General features: G+C 50.7%; 1 protein-coding gene across 3 annotated transcripts in view; it reads left to right on the top strand.

Annotated features, from left to right (window-relative positions):
* Positions 1-7,807: 7,807 nt before the first annotated feature.
* Positions 7,808-16,807, top strand: part of GALNT14 (polypeptide N-acetylgalactosaminyltransferase 14) — a 220,113-nt gene continuing 211,113 nt past the window's right edge. The window contains exon 1 of one of the 3 annotated variants that reach the window (XM_032391519.1): positions 7,808-8,232. In XM_032391519.1, coding sequence (XP_032247410.1) covers positions 8,104-8,232 — 129 coding nt within the window. In that variant the 5' untranslated portion in view covers positions 7,808-8,103. The remainder of the gene's footprint in view (positions 8,233-16,807) is intronic. The other 2 variants (XR_004297810.1, XM_032391518.1) reach the window with 2 other exon arrangements.

Raw genomic sequence — 16,807 nt, 5'->3', positions numbered from 1 at the left:
GAGAACCATTATGGAGCTGCACTTGGCAATGACAGTGTGTGTGTGAGTGGAAAAGTCTTTTTAATTTGCCTCCTTGGTGTCTCATTAGAATTGGAGCCACTTCCCCCTAGCAATGCTAGCAAGGTTCTATTTCCTTTTGCTTTGTTTTGCCTGTCTGAGTCATCTGCAGAGCCAAAATATTGATCTAATGGGCCATCTTTCTCATTTCCAGGCAGGTCTAAAAGTGTAACGAACTCAATTGGATTTTATGGACTAGACCAGTGGTTCCCAAACTTGGGTGCCTAGAAACAGCGCCCATGGAATTTCAGCAGGCTTAGGGTGAGACACAGCTATCTGATTTAACAGCGTTCAGAGGTAATTCTAATAATGTACTTCTAGGTTTGAGACCCATATTTTAGGTAATGACCACAAAGCCAAGGTCGCAGGTTTGATTTCCAACTTAAGAGCTATTGAACTTTGCATGAAGAAAAGTTCTGTTCCTTAATGACATCCTGCACACCTTACCTTGTTCTACCATTTTTAAATGAAGGTTTTGGTGGAAGAAATGAAAAAAAAATTAACCAGGATAAAGAAGATAAATGGATCAGAGCAATTTACTGTTACAAATACATATACTATTTGCCCCCTTCTTCTGAGGACCTGCTACATTCTGTTGTAGAGGCGGCTGCATTTTATTGATGGGTGAAAAGAGACCTTTATTTGTCATTCTCAGATTACCCCATGTATCAACTACTTCAGGGATTTTGGATGAAAAGGGAAAAATGTTTTGTCAGCATCAGTGAATTGTAATCAAAATGAATGAGGCTTTTAATGAAAAACACCTGATTAAAAGTTACCCAGCAAGCCTGAAAGGAGAAATTGAACCTCAGGAGACAGGAAAATTAACCACTTCCCCCCTCCCCCAACCATCTTTATGGTGAACACTTTCTGGGGCTCCTCAGGCTGCCATGAAGGAAGATGGGAGCAGCCCTTCGGTGGGGCCCTGGTTCCTTCGGCACAAAAGCAGCTTCCCGTGTTCTTATGTAAGACATCTTTGCAGCTTAAACCTTTAATTAACCAGAGATGTCATCAAGAAAAGTTTGCCAAGGAAGAGGATGCCTGGTTTAATTAAAAAGATCTTTAATAGTTACTAAGGAAATCAATTTGGAAGTCAGGCCCGAGAGCCGTGATGGGGGAAGAAATCACTGAGAGGAACTTGGCCATCCCTCCGGGTAATGGATTTTAACCCTTGGATCCGCATTGCCTCAGAATCCCCGGGGCAGTGGTGCAGGGACGGAGAGGAATGCTTATCAGCACTCATCACTTTAGAATCTACATTCCGGATCCAAGAGGCAGGTCGGCCTTATGGACGAGAAGCCTAACCTTTCTGGAATGCAGTTATCCTGGCAATTGAAGAAAATAGGAAACCTTTATAAATTGAAAATCTCCTACCTCATAAGTATAAGCTATTTTTTTTTTCAAAGAGATGCATTATTTCTCCCTGAGAATTTGTGCTTGGACTGTACATCAGGCTTCTTTCCATTACCATGCAAACCCGCCTTCTTCGGCCCAAGCTAGAAAAAGGGATTTGGCCCTTTGGAGCACAAGAGAAATATTATTTTCACTTGTCTCATGGAAATGATCACACAAAAGGTGAAATAGCCAGAGGATGGGCAAAATAAATTGTCTGTGTGGAGGAGAACTGCAAAAGGGAAGGAGTTTTTCTTTTAAAAAAATAGCATTTTGCCAACAGGGGGATGATATTAATACCATCCTCTGACACAGCCCAGTTGAGTTCAAATGCTAAAAGCACTTTTCAAATAGTCTATGTTTAATTAATATTTGTATAGCACTTAGAGAGGGAAACTGAAGACAGGTGCAGAGTACGGCTACAAAAATAATTTTCCTGTTGCAATGTAGCTATTTCTCTGGTGGGCCTAAGAGCCTGTACGTGGGATTCCTGTTATTACTCATTGGAAACTCAACAGAGAGGAGGAACCAGGTCTTTGAACACTCAAGCCTGCTCCCTAATGGCCAGCTTCCACTTTCTTGAAGAGCTGGACACAGGCCTTGTATTTGTATTCCTCACAGCAAATTGCCCAGAATCTGTGCTCATGAAGTGTTTGTTGATTGCTCTGCTGATTACCTGGAAACTTCTGGGCTTAGTAGCGCCCCCACCACCCCAAGTGCCTTAGTTCCCTGTTTCACTCGAAGGACTTCGCTTGGAGAATTGGGGGTCTGGCTAGATACATGATAACCCAAGCTTTAGTAATGAACTTATTTTCTCGCTGTAGCTAGATCATGTAGCTTCTCGGGGCTCCACTTAATTACAAAATAAGGAGCATTGAACTAGATGTTCTCGAAGATCCCTTATGACCCTAACATAGTGCCATCTATTATTTCCCCTTTGCCTGAACCAGGTATATCTGTTCTAAGTCAATGGAATGATGGTGCATGAAATATCAGCGCTTATGAAAACATTTACGGCTGAAGGATGGGTTGTAAACCGGCCAGCAGCAGGCTGGCTCCAGGCTGCACGCCTATTTAGTTTAGCCCACCTGATTTTTTATTTTTCCCCAAGGATGGGAATCAAATTAGTTACCAATAGTTAAAATCCAGAAGATGTGACATTGTTGTCTGGACTTCTGTTTCTGTTGAGAAGTTGGAAAACTCTGGCAATGATCTCCACTGGCCATGATCAGTTAGAACTGCTTCCCTGTGGGCCTTGCACCCCCTCCCCCAACTGTGTCCTCAGAATGAAGGTTGAATGTCAGTTCCCTTGTTCCCACTGCACTTATGCTGTTGTCTTCCTGACCCTATCCTGTTGGACTCGTTCATGTTTCTTTCATGGCCTGTGTAGGTACGGGGGTGAAAGGAAGAGATGGTTGGAGGGATCATTAGGGTCTGATGTCAGGAACCCCTACCCTCTGAAGAGACATCTGTGCCAGGAACCTGGCTGCTTTGTGGGATGAGTGAGTGGCTAGGTGGGTAAAATGCTTTCAGTCAGTAAATGGGATCAGACACTGATGTGGGCAACAAAATTCTTCTCCATTTAAAGCTCGCTCAATTTGTCCACATGGCCTCATCTTTGGAGAAAAGTCTTGAATATCACTTACTCAGAAAAGTGCCCCACATGAACATTTAGATTATCCTGAGCTCAGCACACACACAAAAGAACTTTTAACAGCAAAGACCCACATGTTTAGTCACCTAAGAAAATCAATCTCGTGTTTGGCAATGTCATTGGAAGCCCTCCTGTCCATTAGAGTAGTCATCTAATGTATTGTCTAAAATAGCAATTTCTTAACAAAGGGGGCACTATCAATAATTATGCTGGGAAAATAGGAATAAACCAGAACTTTCTTACACGACCTGGACATGTGGTCACCCTGCTCAATATGCAACATCCACTGAAGACTTGATCACAGAATCTGCCATTGGCCCCTGGAAGTTGTCCTGGGAAGGACATTTGTCCCATTTCCACCCCTGGGGCATGCTTGGCTCCTCTCACTGCTGATGTTCTTGCCAGATTGCAAAGAACCCACACGGTTCTGTTCCTTCTGGGACTCCAGCTCTCCTGCTCCCTTCTACCTTTCACAGGTGCCTCTAAGCATAAGCCTCCCAAGGACCGTCTTTAATAGTCAGAGATGATGCAAGTGGCTGTCAGACCTGGCCGTCTGAAATTCTGGGGACCTGGGGAGTAAATGACAGCTGTCTTTGAATCCCTCCATTTCTTCTGCTTGTGTTCTCCTCTTTCAGAAACACTTCTAGGTAATTCAGGTGAAAGAATTTTCCTCTACTTTTCTTTAAGCTGATTGGGTTACCCCTTTATGCAATTAGAACTTTGCACTTTCTGGTGGGGGGGTGGTGGTGGCTCATGGCTCAGGTCACGGCAGGACATTTCCACTGAAGACCGAATCACTTTCTACAACCAGTGAAGACATATCACTGGGGCAATAGTAAGTTTTCCACTTGGTATTTGGAGAAGGAACAAAGAAAGTTTGGGGGCATTTCAAATAATGAAAGAAGAAGCAGGCTTTTGAAATACAAAGATATAAATCCCTTTTTAGGAAGCAAATTATACCTCAGAAAAAAAGGGAGGAGGGGTAGACGGTAGTAGGATGGTGAAAGGAGTTGTTTAATGGATAGAGAAAGATCCAGAAAGGTGATCCTCAGATCTCTTACATAAAGCCACCCATCTACTCATCAAAGATGAGAGGAAAAGCCAGTTGGCTTTATTCTTCTGACAAAGATGCACCAACGTGGCAGAGGGAGGAGGTAGGCAGGTTGGTAATGGCTCATGCTCATTTCCCATGCGGCCGAAAGAGTCCTATCTCTCACTTTATCAAAAGGCCTTGCAGGAGACTTGGGGCATGTGGTTGTGACAGAATCTACAGCGGCAGGGAAAAGGGAGAGGAGCACAGAGGAAAAGGGGCTGATGTATTATTTATAGTTTGAGAACTTGAACAGAGCAGACTGCAGGGGTCGGCCCAAAGACCTGTGTCTGTACGACTGTGGAATAAAGACAAGACCTCTCTGAATTCTTGGTGTGCTCCTGCTGCTGCCAGGGCCCCCTGCCAGGGCGGGGCCCGCGTGCATCCCTGCGACCATCTGCCCGGCTACCCGTTACCTCTCCCCGTGGCCCGGAAGTGGTAAAGACCTCAACAGAACGCCACCTGGGCCTCTATGGGTAAAAATCTCATTAGGTTGGCACAGAGGGCATCTCGCTGGTGGTGACAGGTCTAATAAGCATGCAGATGGAAGACCCGCATGCACACACACTCTTTCATTTAAGTCACACAGTGGGCAGAGAGGAGGGATGCAGGGAATAGGATCCGAAAGGAGCAAAAGGCTGCCGGCTCTGTGGTGAGCTCAGTAAGACTGGCGGGAGGACAGCTCAAGAAAACCAGAAGGAAAGTGGGAAAGCCCAAAGCCAAAGCTGCCGGAGAGCATGTGCCTTGGATTTCCCAGCTTCCTCCGGCTTCCAGCTTACATTTGCTCCATATGCTGCTTTACACAGCTTTCCGGGGCCATAATGGGTTTTATTCCATAGTTTTTATACTAACATGAATGACTCACATCTGCTCCAATACCCAATTTCCTCTGTAATGTCTTCGGCTGTGAGGAGAGAACAGCTTACACAGAACTTGCCAACGACAGGCATAGCAGAAAAGAGTCCTGATCCAGGGATGAGGAAGGTTGGGACCCTCCGTGTGTGAGCCGGAAGGGCCTTTGAGAAGGCATGACGTTACTGGTGGGGAAACTGAGACCCAGAGGAATGAGGAACTTGCTCAGGAATATCAAGACCAGGGAGGTAGATCCATTTTAAGGCACTGGGATATTCCTAATTCCTTATTCCTAATGAGTGTACTTGTTTAATTCCTCTTATTTCCTGCCATGTTAAATCTTTTGCTAGGAGCTTTTCCTTCCCATATAAGCTGTGATGAAAAAAAAGTAACTTGGATTAATCACCAATGATAGCTAATCCCCCACTGGGATCAACTGTGCTCTGCATTACTTAAGATGGTTATTAAGGTTTTAAATATCTGCCAAAGCGTGGGGGACCCCGTGCTGGGTCCTGGGAGAGACCTACGGGGCTGGGTCCTGTGTGGGGACTCACCTGGCTTCCAGGTGTTCGAAGTCCCATCTGAAGTGGATTTCAATCCTGATCTTCTCCACTTGAGTAGAGGACAAAATAGTGATTCAAGAAGCAAGCACCTCGGAAGGCAATCCCTGCTCTCCCAGGCATTGCAGGCCCTGCGTGGAGCTGCCCCGGGAAACCCAGGGCCTCGGTTTCCCGAGATGCCCAATGGAATGAAGCCCCTCAGTCCCTGGGCAGCAGGCAGTTTGGTGCCGCACCATCTCTAAAGCTCGGCGGTTGTGTAACTGTCTGCCATCTGTTACTGAGAAGCAGCATCACAAAGCGCTGAGCAATGGACTACGCCGTGGTGACAGCATCTCAGCGGCTTGCCTGGGGGTCCCCTGCAGAACCTGCCACAGCACACTGTGCGGGCCCGAGCCTGCAGGTCCAGGATGAGGCCCCTGGAAGAGATCCAGGGAGCTCGAGATACTGCAGGGATGGGTTCTCTTTCTGCTCCCCTCACCCCTCCTATTACAGTGATCTACCTGGATTTTTGCCCAGCCAAAGTGGCAGCTGGGGAGCCTACCCCGACCTTTCAGTGTATAGAGTTCTAATAAAGGCGAGTCCTGGACCCCCCCCCCCCCAGGTTCTATGTGATGGTCTGAGAGTTCAGCTGAATCTTAAAATGGGCTGCCAAGAGTGCTCAGCATTTTCTGGGGGGTTTGATTTCCACCTCTGTTCCCAACCCGAAACTTGTTATCCACAGCCTGGCCAAGGACTCCCTGGGGCCGTGAGGCAGGACTGCCCTGTGGCTGAATGACAAGACACCAAGCACAGGGGGCTTTCGGCAGATTCCTCCCTATCTGACTCCACTTCTTGGGGGCTCCATTTTACTGGAGAATGAATTCCAGAGCCCCCCCTGCTCCACACCTGCCCCACCTCCAGACAGGGTCCGGGGCTTCCCCTCCGCAGAGCTCTGTGGGGAGAGGCAGGTGGCTGGCCGCTATACAGTGGGAAGTACATCATCCTCACCTTCCCCAGCAACTTGATGACATAAGCACCCCTCCAGCTAGGGCTGCGGACATTAAAATGGCACAGTCTGGCAGCCACTGTCCCCCCAGGCAGGACAGTGTTTTTCATACCCCTCTTAGAGGGATCAAATGATCAGAATAACACCAGCACCTCGAATTCAACTCTCACAACTATTCACTCATTGTCAAAGGAGGTATTACCATCCCCACCATTGTACAGATGAAGAATCTAAGGCTGGAGAAAGGACTTGCCCAATATTCGCACAGCTAGTAAGTCTGACCCAGGCCAGGAACCCCTAGACCAGTGATAGCACCATGATTCCAGCCTAGCGGAGGCCTACACGGGAATCCAATCCGTAATTTGCTCTGCCTCTAGACCCAAATAGTTTGAATTTGCAAAAGGAGGACAATGCACTTTCCAAGGGCATTTGGGAAAAGGGGCTTTCCCTGGGTCATTTTCTAAGTACCCCATGTGGTTGGCGCAACTTTGGACCCCTGCTTCCTTATGAGCACAGAGCCCTGGTGTTTACAGGGAGAGCAAACCCTTAAGGAAGATAATTGCGCCTTAATTTTTAAAAAGATTTCGACCAGCTCAGGGTTCTATTAAGCAGAAAAAGTTGCCAGGCACCTGCAGGCAGGCATAGAAACACCCTGGGGAGTTGGCTGAACTCGGCCTTGGGCCTGACCGGCCGGAGAGTGAACCACGCTTGAGGCAGCAGCCCCGCCAGCGCCCGCGGGCCGCGGTCCCAGCGCCGGCTCCCCGAAGGCGGGTGCATTGGCGGCGGGCCCCGGGAGTGAGCGCCACGTGCAGCCCCCGCGGCGAGCGGGAAAGTCCTTCCAGGCCCGGCTCGGCCGGGCGCGGGCCGGCCCCGAGGTCCCAGCGGGCAGCTGGGGTGGCGGCGCTGCGGGGGCACGGTTCCTGCCGGGTCCCGCCCCAACCCAGGCCGGCCCGGGAGCTGCGTCCAGGGCTCGGCTCCGGCGGCCCCAGAGCAGCGCGGTGCGCCTCGGTCGGCGGGCGGCGGTAGCGCCCCCTCGCAGAGCCCCGCTCGCTCCCGCCCGGGCTCCCTCGGAGTCGGTCTGTCGGGCCCACGCTCTAGCTTCGCTCCCTCCCCTCCCTCCCCCCTCGTGTTCCTCCCGGGGTGCCGGGCACAGCCTCGGATTCCTCCCTCCCCGCAGCTCGAGTCCGTTTCCCTCGCGGCAGCGGCGGCGGCGGCGGCGGGCGAGGCGGCGGCGGCGGCGGCGCGGGGAGCTTCTCGGCTGCCGCTGCGCTTCTCCGGCGGGAGCGGGTGTCCAGCTTGGCTGCCCTTCGGTCCTTCCCTGCCGCCCTGCGCTCCGAGACCCCCGCCTCTGCTCGCTTCTCTCCGAAGCGGGCGGGGCGCCTAGCAGCTTCCCGCCGCCCCTGCACTCGGATCTCGGGGCCGCCGCTCTCCCGGACTCCTGCCCCTCCGACCCTGACCGCCAGGGGGTGCCCCAGGGGCGTAGCGCCGCGGAGAAGACGAGGCAAACGGGACCATGCGGCGCCTGACCCGCCGCCTGGCGCTGCCGATCTTCGGGGTGCTCTGGATCACCGTGCTGCTGTTCTTCTGGGTAACGAAGAAGAAGTTGGAGGTGCCGCCGGGACCTGAAGTGCAGACCCCCAAGGTACGGGCTTGGACGGCGTGGTGGGCGCGGGGCACTGGTTTGCAGGAGTGCGCGCAGCCCGCGCGCCGGGCTTGCGGGCTCTCGGGAAGCCGGGGCGGGGTCTGGGTGCCGCGAGCAGGTAACGGGGCGCCGGATGCGGCCACAGGGTGATATTTCTGGATTTAGAGAAGCTCGGGGCACCTCGGGGCCCGCGGAGTGTGGGAGTGGGTGTGGGTGGCGGGCGCGCGCTCGCAGAGCCGGGCGCCGAACTTGGGCAGCGCGCGGGGGTCCCGGGGCGGAGGGGGCGCTGCAGACGAGCCGCCCAGGGGTGGCGGCCCGTGGGCGCCGCGGGCGAGTCGCGGGCGGTCGGGTCGGGTGGCAGGGCCGGCGGGTGCTGGCGCCCGCGAGAAGTCTGGCCGCCGCGCTGACCTCCTTCCTTCCCGCAGCTGCCAGGCCCGACCAGGGGAGGCCGGAGGCCCGGGGTGCGCCGCGCGCGCGTGTGCATCGCGGGCGAGCGCCTTGCAGCCTCCCCGCACGCCTGCTGCCGGGGCCCGCCGGCCTGTCGCCACTCTTGCTTTCTGATTGTCCCCGAGCTCTCCAGCTGCGTGGGAAGTTGAATGTGCCCTGAACGCCACTGAGGAGCCTGTAAAAGCAGACGCCTTGGTGTTGGTGGGGAGTTGGGGAAATGAGAATAATCCAAGTGGCTTTTTCAACTCCTGCCCAGTCGGTTCCTCCAAGCGCAGCCAGAAGGTTCTCCCTTCGGGCACACTCTTACCTGTCTTCAGAGCCCCCATTCCTCTGTCTCCTCTTCCACACACCTGGTCGCGGGACACAGAAGGAGGTCTCTGGGGGTTCCTGGCCAGCCAGGCACCATTTATGAATGGGGTCCAGAGCAGTCCTTCAGGGACTGGGAAAAAGCACTTGGAGGAGGTTATGGTCTGAAGCAGGAGGCTAAAAAAAGGGGGGGAGGGGGAAAGAGGGGCGTCTCCCCAGTAAGTACAGTACAGAGGACCCACTTTGTGCCAGGTACACAGTGGGTGCTTCTTCATAAGTAATTGTATGAGCTGGTGGTGTCCTAATTTCATAGATTAAGCAGGTTCAGTCTTTGTACCTTGCCTTAGGTCACTGTGATTTGAACTCAGACCTCGGATATTCAGAATCTTTCCACTATATCAAGGTGTCTCTCAGATCCCCTTTTAGCTAAGTCTTCTGGCACTTATGTTCTGGAATGTTGCTAATGCCCAGTTGAGTTCCACAAGCGTTTATTGGTGGTGCGTCGTGTGCCAGGCCGTGTGCTAGGGATTATGGGTACGGAGGTGCAGAACTTGCTCTCTGGACATAGGGGATTTGCTCAGGAAGGGGCCAGGACCATATAGTTCGCTGAGGGCCAACAGCTCAGTGCACTGGGTGTCATGGGAGCCTGGGGACTTCCTGGAGGAGGAAGATATAACAGAACTGAGTTGAGAAGGATGAACAGTAGGTTTGCCAGGAGGTAGGGAGGGCGTTCCAGGTAGAGGTTAACTGTACCAAACAGGCTCAGAGGAATGACACAGCAGGTTGTGTGAGTTTGGCATAATTTGAGCGGAAACCATGTGGCTGATGGCACGAATGAGGCTGAGGGCAGGTGTATAAGGGTCGGATTGGGTAGGACCTTGTGGGTGCTAGGAACCCTTGGAGGGGCAGTAAGCAGGGGAGTGATGAGATCAGACTGGTGATTTCAAGCAGCCTTTGGAGCACTGGATCAATTTTCTCACCTTAGACCTGCCAGTAGATCTGGAGAGCTTTTCCTCTTTTTCCCCTGGGGTGGGTCTGCAGTTAATGATGCCTGCAGGGACATGAACTCTCTCTGTTCTGCGTTGGACCTCATTAACTTAAGCTTACATATTCTTAGTTTACACCAGGGAGCTGGGACAAGAAATCTCTATCCCTCTTTGTGCACTTTGTCTTTCATCCTTACCTGCCTCCTCTCATTCTGGTGTGCGCTGGACACACAATTACTGAAGGCAGCTCTCTGCTGGGCTCTGTGCTGGCTTTGGAGGATACCATGTCCCTGCCCCTTTGCAGGGAGGTGGGGAGGCTTTCACAAATTCCTGGTTGAGACAGAATTACAAACAAATGAGTAGTGGGTGGGGTGGGGGGAGTGGTCTAATTTTGGAATTCTGGGCATAGTGCTGTCCAGGCATAGAAGAGGGGGTCTTCTAGTTTTGACTCCTTGCTTTTTGTCGTAATAACGTATTTCCTCTTCCTCCCATTTTCTGTGTTCTTTAGAAACACAAATTCTATAGACTTTAAAAATCCTGATGCCTTTTATTATTAGGCACCCTTCTTAGTATATTACTCCTTCGTGTTTTTCACCTGTTTGTATGACCTTGCGTATCCACATGTATGTGTTGTATTTGTGAGTGTATTTGTGTCTGGTATTTGTATCTGAGGAAAGAGATGGAGAGACAAAGAGTCCTTAGCGCCAGAACAATTTTATTGCCGTGACTGATCTATTTGGGAAATGTGCACATCCTGTCCAGGAGGAGTGCGGTTGGTTCACAAACCTGACTGCGTGTCAGAATCCCCCGGTGAGCTTGTTTAACATACAAGCTTTGGGGTTTATTGCAGTGATTATGATTCTGTGGGTTTGGGAGAAGGTCCTAGAATCACTGTCTTTACAAGTGTTCCATGTGAGTCGGAAGCAGCCTATTGATGGATAACATTTGGAGCTAGATGAAGAATACTAAGTGTGTTGATTTTTTTATAGTTTGGTTAGCCCCATGTAAATATGGCCGAATGATTTCATTCTTCTTGAGTTTCTCAAGGACCAAGCTTGTGTGAGCATGTGCACTCATGTAAAATAACAGTAACTAGTATTTGTGTAGTGCTTTACAAATTCACAAACTCTATTTCATGCATATTAGCTCATTTAATCTCCACAACAACCGCATGGGGCAGGTAATACTTTTATGCAGACAAGACTGGTTGATGAAGTTATACAACTGGCCCAAGATAACGAGGTTATTATTAAGTGGCAGCGTCAGGGATAAGAATGGAATGGGGATCACTTTGGGAACTGCCCACCCACAGGCTCCTTCCATGGCGCTATGCTGTGTGCACTGCCCGGGTCTACACTTGTGGGTGATGGGGGAGGTTAGGGATATTTATTGCCTGTGTTTCCCAACCTATTTTCCAGCATTCCCATGGCTCAACCCTAGGCGCTTGCCTTTGGAGAGCTCCAGGGAGGGCGGAGGGGGTTGGTGTAATTTGTGGGGGAACTACCTTGGAGGGAAATTCTGCTCTGCCCTTGGAGGAGGCCAGCTGGGGCAGAGGAGGCTCCCTTGACAGGACAGAGCGCACCCTGGTGGGGAGGGTCCCATGGGAGGTTGCATCCAATGGTCGGAGCACCACTGGTTTAGGAATCATGGCCAGGATCGAGATCGTTTCCTCAATAGTAGGGATTCAGATGGGACATTTGTCTATTGTAAGAAAAAACTCAGTTTTGAGTGAGTGTAGTACCCTAGCTTTCCCTAGGAAATGTTCATTCTTAGTCCTGGGGAGAGCTCTTGCCTTGGGCGTGTGGAAACCTTCGGGAAGTTTTCATCCCACCTGGGCACCTTCCTGCCATGGGAGAGGGTGTCAGCTTATTTTCCAAAGCACGGGCTGTGGACTCCCTTCCCTTAAAACTATTTAGAGAAGTCAGGGGATTGGTGGAGGGACTGGAGACTGTGGCCGGGCCTTCTGGGCTGGGGACCCCTCTGTGTAGATTCCATGTAGCAAGTTGCCTTTCCTGGGGTCTGGGACGAGCTCTAGTTCCCAGGCCCTTCCTTGCCTCCCCTCCCAGAGTTGGGAAGCATCCTCATTCACCTAGTAATGGGATCTCCAAAGTGGGCCTGATAATAAAATAAAACCTATGCCTTGTCACAATCCAACTGATGTAGAGAAGGCATGCCGCACTCCTAGTTTAAGGAAATTAATTGGATTTCTTTCTTTCTTTCTTTCTTTCTTTCTTTTTTTAGTTCCAAGAAGGGCTGGTTCTATTTTTTTTTTTTTTTTTTTTTTTTAAAGATTTTATTTATTTTTCAACAGAGGGAGAGAGACAGCGAGAGAGGGAACACAAGCAGGGAGAGTGGGAGAGGGAGAAGCAGGCTCCCCACTGAGCAGGGAGCCCGATGTGGGACTCGATCCCATGACCCTGGGATCATGACCTGAGCCGAAGGCAGACGCTTAACGACTGAGCCACCCAGGCGCCCGAAGGGCTGGTTCTATTAATAGCTCAAGTAAAGATTTCTTTAAGTTTGACTTTTTAATGTTGATTTGATTCTTTTGCCGGGTCCCCCACCCCCAAATTCTGCAGAGCTCTAATTCCTAATTGAAAATCATATAACAAGTTGGATGTCTTAATTCAAACTGTATTTCAGTGATAAATACTGTACCACTAAAAATACCTGAAAAAATGTTTTTATTTCTTCTCTCCCCTATCATTTGTTTGCCATTTGGAGAATTATACAATAACTGACAGAATTAAAAGAAAAAAAACCCAGCAAATTTGTCTCTGACTTCCAAGAAACTAAATTTAGTCCAGGGGCTTAGGGCTTAGTAAAGCAAAAGAATTTGAGGCCTGAGGGTACTTTTTGAGGAAGGTATTGGAAATGTAAAGTCTTTGAATAAAGTGCCTCGGGCCCATGTAGATATATTTGTGCTCTACTAGAAATATAGCAAACACTATTAGAAGAGAGCTTGTCTTTCTGTAATATTTGCATACCACAAATGCCTTGAGTATATGACACTGCTATTTTATTCCCCATTTAGTAGATCATTTCTCCCATTAAAAAAAAATTACGAATTTTAGAGAGAGAGACCCTGTTAATCTGCTGATGCTCAGTGCATGCGTATTGGACTCTGTCCAGGGAATTTTGACTGTGGCATGAGCAGAAGTGGCCCCTGTCAGATGAATGCTCATCCTTCCATTCACTCCTGTGTGCTAGTGCTTGTGCCCTGTGCTGGGCTGTTTGCCCCTCTGCGGAGGTTCCTAGAGCAGATGGAGGGCAGTGTTGCCTCGTGGTCCAGCAGGGGTTGCTATAAGGGGATAGGAAATATGAAAAGTAGCAGGTTGGAATGTCAGGTGTCCAAGAAATGGCGTAGCTTTGCTTTGTAGATATCAATAAGCTGCTTTAAAAACAAAACAAAACAAAACAAAAAAACCCTGAGCTCTCCCCCAGCCCCCAAATTCCAGGCCATTAGGCTGGTGGGAATCTCTCCACCCTGGGTTATTTTTGGCCTGCCCTGGGTTGTACCCACGTCCCAGCTTGCTTTCCCAGTGAGCCCTCCCCTCCAGGGCCCTGCAGGAGGCCCTGTCCTAGGGACCGCTGGATCTGTTCTGTTGAATCAGTCTGGGGAGCTCTCTATTTCCCTAAACCTTGTTCCCCTGAGTGGCCTCGTGCTTTTGGAAACAAAGACCAGGAATCCCTATCTCAAATGTTCCTGGAGGCGTAGAATGATGCCTACTCAAATCAGAGAAGACAAAGGGGCAAAACCAAGAAGGAAAGGGAAATTAATGTCCCTGTCACAAGCCTCCCCAGCCTGTCTAGAGACTACTCTTTTTCCAGGTTGCTTTTGTGTGTTTGTATCATTTAAAAGTGTTAATTTCCATCCATCAGAGGTCATCTGTAAACCAAACAGGGACAGAATGAGGCTGCTGATGCTGACTCCTGAGGCCCAGGGTTTCCACATGGCCTGGTTCACAGCCATCTCGTCTACCTCCTTTGCCTGCATCCTCTCCCACGGCTTTCCATCCCAAATTTCCAAAACAGTCTTAGCCATTACCAGGCACATTTGAAGAAATGTGTTGCCGTGCCCTTGTTTAGGGTCTAACATGTACAGTTTTGTCACTCTTCCAGAGCATCTCAAAGTCCCCGTTGCATTTCTGGAAAAGCATCTGAATTAGAGAGCAGGGCCCCATCCTCCCCGCTCCTCTCTTCGGGGCAGTCTGTAAACCCTGCTATGGCTTTTGCACATTCCACCCCAGAGACCAACATTCTAGACCTACCATCTGCTGGGGAAGTGAGCGTGGCTGAGCCCGCTGCCCGCGCCGGCTAGCTGCTGACCCTTCCCACTGGTTGCAGCGCCCCGAGCGGGTGGTCGGCCCCCCCTGCTCCCCAGCAGCCTCAGAGCCTCGCACGCCCTGCTTGCTGGAGTCAGGAGACAGAGCCCCCACCCTCTCTTGGGAGCTCCTGTCCTGTAATCACATGCCGTTTCACCTTCTGGCTTTTCTTGTACGTGTGGCAGCCCGTTGGCAGGTGCCAGGGGTAACTCGGGTCCTTTCTCCCGGGCACAGTCTCCCCAGCTGTGAAATGGGGGCGGTGTGCTGTGACCCGGGGCCCGTCTCCCACTTGCTCCACCAGCAGTCTCCGTGGATCCGGGTGACTTGCAAATAACTCCGAAGTGAGACCTCATGGCTATAAATAATTATGCCACAGATACTCCGTGTCTATTACTTATCTTTTAATTATTTTACCAGAAACGCTAGATTAACCAAAAAAATAAATCAGTCTCTGAGTCCTCTGATGTTGAGCTGATTAAGAAAGAACCCCTTTGGGATATGCAAGAACACACACGCGTACTCGGGTGCCCTGGGGAATTCTGCAGAAGCTCCAGAAATCTGCTGGCTCTGGTATTTTGGTATTTGAGAATAAATGGCCTGATGTGACCTTCTAGGGCAGCAACCTTTGCATTTGGCAGCAGCTGCTGCCATCAGGGGACCTAATGAACGCGAGGAAGCGGAGAGGCGGGGGGGGGGGGGGCGAGGGGAAGAGGTCTCTGTGGTGTGAGCCAGGGGTCGGCAGTCCTCCTGCTTCTCTTCCCTCCACCATGTTCTCCCTCTTCTTATTTGCATCTCCTGGAGAGCTGGTGGGGTCCAGAGCACAGAGCCCTGGGGCACTCGGCCGGGAGCCCCAGGAACAAGTCCGGAAGGACGGGAGCCCGGGACGTCTCTTGCAGGCTCCAGCCAAGGTCAGGAGCAGCCTGCATCCCTGCTGTTCTGGATGTTCATGAAGGAGGGGAGTGGCTGCTCTTGCCCTGGGCCGCCCTGGACCATTCTGCTCGGATGCCCTGCGCCCTTCCTGCAGGAACCGAGGAGCCGGCCGACCCACTGCCTCTTGGACGCTGTGGCTTCCAAGTATCACGTCTCTTCTGCATACCATTCCCAGAGACAAGATTAGGCACTTAAAAAAATAATTAAATTCTCCTCATGTCACTTGTCTTCTTAACTGTAAGCACTACAGCGATCTTTCAAGGAAATGCAGGGGAGAGCGGCACACTCACATGTTCCTGCCATTGGATTTGAATTCCCAGATGAAGAGAACAGCCACCCAGCTGCCTCCTTCCTAATGATCCCGGCTGTTTAAACCTAATTTGCATCTCATTCCAGGCCAGGAGAGAGAGGGAAGCATCTACCGAACGGGTATGACCACCCCATCTTGACAAGCTCTCTCCAAAAGAGGCTTGCTGTCTCTTTTCCGTGTCTCACTGAGGTTTAGAAATTAGGGTTTTCTTCCCCGTGGTCGGGACTGGAGATTTATGTAGCTTCTCTTGTTCCTCGGAGAACACTGTAGTCATTCATTACTTCCCTAACCTCCCCCCCAGCCCCAAGCCACAGAGAGACTGGTCTAATCAATATTTATGGGCCCATCCCTCCCAGCTGCCACACACAGGCACCATGCACACCAAATTCCTTGGTGGCCATCGAAAAATTAGCTGGCGCCTATGTATCAGGCTCATTGTTTTCTAGGATCTCGGCGAGATCAGAGCACGTGGTGCACAGATTAATTAAGCTGCCCAGATAATTGGCTGTTAATAGATGGCCAATTGATGGCTGCCAGCTGGGTGCTGAAAAGACTGACATCCTTACTGGGTGGGCCTGGGGTCTTCATGGGCAGAGGAACTAGCTCAAAGACTTGCTTAATTAACGGTGAATCAGGAACAGGACATTAAGTGGTAGCTCCTTTCCTCCACCACGTCCTGTGATGTTTTATGGTTTACATGGCGTTTGTATTCCCAGATGCCTCATTTGATCTTTCCTGCCCCCACATGAAGTAGACGTTATTATTACTCTCACTTTCTGAAGTGTGATGAAGCCGAGGTTGTAAGGGGGAGGAGATTCTGGCAAGCACCCCCAACCAGTAAGTGGCCTTGAACTCACTCTTTTGACTCTAAAGCTCGCGCTCTTTCCTTCGTGGTCATGCTCAGCTTCTGGTTAGCTTCCTTTTCCAGGGGGAAATGATCTCTATTTTATGTATGTGTATATTGTATGTATGTTTTCTTATGGACAAAAGATTAATGCTCGTGCTGGGAAACGACTCTCGACCTCTAAAACACCAGCATTGCTTTTCTGCATGCAGAAGGGAACTGAGAAGTGGATTTTAGGGTCACCAGAGAGCCCATCTCAGGAGGGCCACTGGAGGGCCAAGAGAACTTTGGGTTTTCTTCCAGGATGGGCCAAGTGTTACTTGCCCACGGGCCCTACAGGACCGTTCCACGGTCCTTCTGCTGTGGGAAGATGCTGGACCAGGGTGGCTCTGTCCTGGTGCGGGTCAGCCCACGCTCACCAGCCAGG

The sequence above is a fragment of the Phoca vitulina genome, unplaced genomic scaffold (genome assembly GCF_004348235.1).
Source record: "Phoca vitulina isolate PV1807 unplaced genomic scaffold, GSC_HSeal_1.0 scaffold63, whole genome shotgun sequence".
NCBI lineage: Eukaryota > Metazoa > Chordata > Mammalia > Carnivora > Phocidae > Phoca > Phoca vitulina.
This window is presented reverse-complemented; position numbering and strand designations above follow the sequence as displayed.